The 5,837-nt window shown below is 41.6% G+C and overlaps 1 protein-coding gene across 1 annotated transcript in view; it reads right to left on the bottom strand.

Annotated features, from left to right (window-relative positions):
• ADAMTS3 (ADAM metallopeptidase with thrombospondin type 1 motif 3) overlaps positions 1-5,243 on the bottom strand; it is a 229,759-nt gene extending 224,516 nt beyond the window's left edge. Inside the window, exons 1-2 of the mRNA XM_006917296.3 lie at positions 5,114-5,243; positions 3,799-3,826 (exon numbers count right to left, since the gene is read on the bottom strand). Of these exons, the coding sequence (XP_006917358.1) occupies positions 3,799-3,826; positions 5,114-5,182 (97 nt within the window). The 5' untranslated portion in view covers positions 5,183-5,243. The remainder of the gene's footprint in view (positions 1-3,798; positions 3,827-5,113) is intronic.
• Between the last annotated feature and the right edge of the window lie 594 nt (positions 5,244-5,837).

Genomic DNA, 5,837 nt, shown 5'->3' on the forward strand with positions numbered 1-5,837 from the left:
ATTCCTGCATTCAATGCAATTTGCCAAATATCTGTAAAACACAAATGGCAAAGTGTATAAAAACTGATAAGCCTAGGTCCCTGAGATTTGTAAGGTGAAAAGAGAAGTCACAAGAAGCCTTGATACCATTGAATAATTAACTGTATAACCACTGTCACCATTCTCATTTTCTTGGGGACCGATTAAACCTGGAGAGGGTCTCAACAAGAACATTTAAGGAAAATCAGATTTACACAGGTAAATCCCAATGTGATAATATCCTGCTTGCTAGATCTATTCATTAAGAAATATTTGAGGACATGCAAGGTACCAAACTCTGTTTTATTGAGGATACAGCAAAGTCTGCTCTCATGAGGTCTAGAGTAGAGGAAATGCTTACTCTCAATGTGAAGTACTAGGTGAAACGACTCACACCAAATCTTGAAAACCAAATAAATACCTGCAAATGATGAAAAAATTAGTTTTTGGTAAACTGAATATTTGAAAGAACAAGAGTAGCAACTTATTTTGTTAAGAATAAAATACAATGGAATTTGAAGCTGGGAAGCAGAAATAGGGCACAGAAAGATGAAAATGCCCCAATTCCAAGAGAAGGGGTAGGGGAAGGGAAGACAGCTTAAAGTCAAAACCTCACAATGATTTTTCCCCCCTAATAATACTCAGATGAGCCCAAAGTGATCGCTTATGAAAAGAAAAGGATTCAGAATTCTCAGATTCTCCAGTTTTTACAGAACTATGATTATTGCCTAAGCTACATGTGTCTCAGAGCAAGCCTCCTTACCCAATCAGGACAACGAACCAGCTGCCCACAATCACCCTAGGTCTCGCACCAAGGCCATATTCTGAGTCAGAAACGAAAGAATTCCCTGATATGCCACAGAAGTATGTTAATGACCTCATGAAACACAGTTACATATATGTATACACAATACATACATATTCACACGTGCACCTATTTGTATATATGGGTATATGTAAGTATATATGGTTATAAACAGGTAGGTAGTTAGTTCCTCTCTAGTTGACAAACGAACAGAGAATCAGATCACAGTCCAAAACGCGTTTGCCCATTTTCTCTAGAATCAATCATACTTGCCCACATAATAAGAGGGCATTCCTCCACTGGGTGGAGAGAGAAAGAAAAGAGCAATATCCTCTAGCTTGCACTATATAGATGATATATCTATACGTATTCTAACCTGCTCCCATTACAAACTGCCTTCTTTCTACCTAAAAAGAGGCTTTTCAATCTACAGGCTTGAAGCATATCAGATATATTTTTAAAATTTGGCTTCTAAGCCAGATACTAAAAGAGTACACATTGTGGGATTCTATTTATAAAAAGCATACACGATAAAACCTGGCAAAATTAATCTATCCTGTTGGAAGTCAAGAGAGTGGTTACCCCTCATTCAGGGATAGTGCCAGGAATGTGGCACAAACATCCGTAATGTTCTACTTATTGATCCAGGTACATGGGAATGTTCCCTTCGTGAACAATCGGCAAGGTGTACACTTATGTGCACTATCCTGCATGTATATTCTATTTCAATAGAAAGAATATTTAAAATTTAGCTTCCTAGTAATTTGTGGTTTGTCACTAATTTATACTGATCTCTTCCTGAGACATTAAATTATCCAGGAATTATTCAGAACTGTGGATTTTCTCTAGCCAAATATTAATTTATAGACCAACAAATATTAATTAATTCTACAAACCTTATTTGTCTTTCCTAGTTGTATAACTAATCAAATAGCACCTCTGGGCAGTTTTATAAGACAACTTTTAAATTGATTATTGGAAAAAAGTTAATTATATGTAGAGGTATGCATTTTACCAAACCTCCATATTAGCAAATCTTTTATGCATGGGGACAAGAGAAATCTCATTACTGTATATAAGATTTTTAAAAAATATGTTTTTAAATCACTCTTAAGAGCTACATAAATGATTATAACCCAAAGCCAAATGATAGCTACACTTCTGTTATCACAAGACTTAAGTCAAAACATTACCGTTATTTATCTTTATTTTTTCTCCACCCAACTTGAAAATGGTAAATAAAATGGTAATAATAAAAGAGAGAAATCCCATAAAGCTGAGGAACTTGGGAGCAAGTAAATCTCCGGCAATACAACCTAAGAGTGCCCTACCTTCCTCTCTTTCATACCGCTACTCATCCCTCTCCTACCAAATTTAAGCATACTCATACTACTTTCTTCCCTGCAGAAAAAAGCTGCCAAAGTAACTGATATTAGCAAAGGGACTGGACCAAAGTCTAACCCAAGGCTTCTTACATGAGAGCATGCTGATTCTATCTGAAAATTTAATCAAAGGAATATATTTTATTCCTCTGGTAGAATGAGTAATCTTAAAAGGGCTTTTTAATTTACATATTGAAAAGTTGGGATGTTTCAGTAATCCAATTTAAGTAACAAGGGTATAACAGCTTTCTTTTCCATACTTGTTTGAGGATGAGTTTAAAAAAGTCCTTCTTTAAAAAGATATTGATGGCTGAGTGCCATCAACTACAAATGACAAATGTATCTTCATAGACACTATATTTTTAATACAGTTCTCAGTCACTCTCCCCCACCCCCATCCCCTCTGTCCTGCTCTTACTATGAAGGTTTAAGATTGGGAAGAGTTCCAACAATGCTAAACACTGAATAGGAAGGGAGCATAATGACATATGCTGATACACAGCTACATACAGAGACACCTCTGGGACTGCATCTTGGGGTCTCTCCCTTAGTTTACAAGTATAGAATGCCCCTAGCTCTCCATAATACACTACCGCCAGTAGCGGTGTAACCTCTCAAGCTGTATTTTCTTCAAATCTAAAATAGGCACAATGGTGTTTCTACTTCATAATGCACATAAAGCAATAAACACTGCCTGGCACATAGTACAGCAACTACTTGTAACTACGTTTACAGTAATAAAAACTCTTCCTCTAAAAGATGACTTTACAATATCACTTGACAGATAGATACAGAATTTACAGAGACTAATACTCTGCCAAAAAGAAAAATTATCTTTTAAAGTAACCCAAGTTAAATGTGTATAAAAAGGCTTTGACTGCAGTCTGGCTCCTTGCCAGATGACTTTCAGTCTCTGAATTCAGAATAAATACATTATTATAAACAGTTCCAAAAAAGACCATGGACTTTTGAGCGACCTGTTACAAGTCACTTACACTCTCTGAGCCTCAGTCTCCTTACCCATAAAATGGGAATAATTCCTACATCATCAGGTAACACAGAGTTTTAGATGTTATTTGCAAAGGGCCTACCAGTATTTTGCGCATTAGTAGTTCATTATTTTAAAGCAGATGGAATAAAATAAAGTTATCAGAGGGTTTATTCAAAGCTGGAAAATTTTTGAGGAAAATCTTCCATCCTCTATGCTTCATTATTCCCTTCTTTGTAGCATTCTTACACTTTGCCTTTTGCTTTAATCAGCTGTGCTCCTAATGCTACACCAGTTGATTTGATTCGATTTATCTCCATATCATCTTCCAGCCTCTACATCACCCTCCAGGAACCTACCAGTGGCTCGACCAAAGACAGTAATAAATTGATGCTTAAAAAGACAAAATGCAGGAGAATTTTCACATCACTATAACTCAGCCTGAGGAAAGTGGGATTCTCCTCCAGAAAGAGAAAGAACAGAAATGTCCCTGGACTACAAATTACTTTTTTAACCACAGGAGAAATTTCAGAAATATTTTACTTATTTTACTTCATTCCCTACTTTCTACTAAGATAAGAGTGACATCTGAGAACAAGGCTTACCTATTTGCACCATTTCTTCATTACCAGCCTGGAAAGGAGGGGGGAAAGTAAGAAAAAGAAACAGTTACTGGGTTTCATCTTATCACCTTGTGCGTTTTATTTCTACCATTAATGCTTTTCAGGAGCTAGCTAATCAGGGATGGTGAGGGCCGGGATTGGTGCCTAAGGCCTGCACCTGGGTTTGCAGAAGGTTCTTGTGCCCCGAGCACGAGCCAATTCAATAACAATGCTGGGCAGAGAATTGTTTGCCCATTTTAATTTTAACAATTACAAAGCTAGCAAAATTAAATACTGACACTCAATATTCTTTTCTGAAAACTCCAGGTATTGGGTAAGGATTAGGAAAGAAAGTCTCTGTATGATAAGAGCGAAAGGAAGCCTAAAAAGGGGTCTGATTTATCAGATTTAAGGTCAAGAATGAACAATTCTATACTTTTTACCGTATGTTCCGACCAGGCAGACCAGAGAAGCTACAAAAACTCACGGACAAATTCTGTGCCCAAAGTCCCACCGGCCCTGTGCTGATGTGATTTACTACAAACAGCTCGGCTCGTCCAGCTGAGCCTTCCTAAGGACTCTTCTGAGAGCATCGGGCTTCACCTTGAGTCTCCAAAGGGTGGGGGCTGGGCCAAAAAGAAATAGAGCTGCACTCAGCTTTAAAGAGGAGGAGCTGTGCAGAGGGGGAGGGGAGAAAAGCGGCCGGCGCCTCCAGCCTCTGCACAGGAAAATGCAGGGCAGGAAACTTCCTCAGCCCCCTCCCCAACTGTCAAACCCCAGCCCTGTCGCGGTTCTCCCAGAACACGTGTCTACTGGATCGCTCCCTGTCCGGCCCAAAGACTTACTGAAACCCCCACCTCTGGCTGCCTGAAAAGGCTGTGATTCAGTGAGGAGAGAAAGCCCCACGAACCCAACTCTGACTGCAGCAACCAGAACACTGAGATCCTGGAACCAACATCTAGAAGTTCATTCAAGCGCCCAGACCGCCCTTCGGAAAGGGGAAACCCAGATGGCGCGGCGAGGATGCGAATTGGCTGCAGTCTGTCACCAGGAATTGTTATGAATGCCACAAAGTGATGAAGCCCTCCCTAAGTGTGAAGAGCCTGGGATCCCAGAATGGGAGTCATAACCTCCCGTGCAGTTCAACCCCCCACCCCCAAAAGACCGCGCGCTGCGCCCAGCCCTCAAAACACCGTTTCTGAATGCACAAGATAACAGGGAAGGGTGAGAGAGGGAGGAGGAAAGAGAGGAGGGGAAAGGAGGGAGGAACTTTTTCGGGAAAAGGTTGGGTTTGAGTTTTTTATTATTTTCCACTTACTTGTCCATCAGCTGAAGTCCTAACCTGTACCAGAGCGGCTGCTATCAACCAAAGTGACAGGAGAACCATCACGAGTCGAGTTGACTTTTCAACTACTGGGCAAAGCAAATGCCCAGAGCACACACCCCCCAAAATAAGTTTCTTAAAAAAAAAAAAAAAATTGTTTAAGGAAAAAAATGCAGAATAAAAAAATAAAAAAAATAAAAAAAAACCTGATCTTCTGTGCTTTGCTTCAATGAAAATGAAATCTGAGCTCTGAGACCGGCCCCCTCTGCTCTGCAGTTCTTCCCACTTCACCTTCTCACCCCGTCCTCCCAAACAGTGTGCCGGAGCGAGAAGGTGCTGCGAGCCGGTACGGGCTGTGCCGGGAGAGGGGGAAGGGACGAGGGGCTTCCAACTATCTCTGCCCAGAGCGGCTTTTTCTAGGCTTTTCGAGCACCATTGGACTCTCAGGTTAGCGCGGAGAATGCTTGGGTCCCCAGGAGCACAGCAAGGGGAAGTATTAGCAGAGAGACGAGCGAGCGGGAGCGAGAGAAAGAGGCAGCGAGAGGGCGACTCCGCCGCGCACACAGAGGTGGGGGCGGGAGGAGCCGAAGGGGAGGAGGAGGAGGAGGCAGAGGAGGTGGGAGGAGTGGGCCGCTCGCCGGCTCCTGTTGCTCGCAGAGCGGCCGTCTGCTCGCTGCCGGCGACCCGCGGGGCGCTAATAAGGCGGCCGGAGCCCACC

Source organism: Pteropus alecto, unplaced genomic scaffold (genome assembly GCF_000325575.1).
Source record: "Pteropus alecto unplaced genomic scaffold, ASM32557v1 scaffold237, whole genome shotgun sequence".
Lineage (NCBI taxonomy): Eukaryota > Metazoa > Chordata > Mammalia > Chiroptera > Pteropodidae > Pteropus > Pteropus alecto.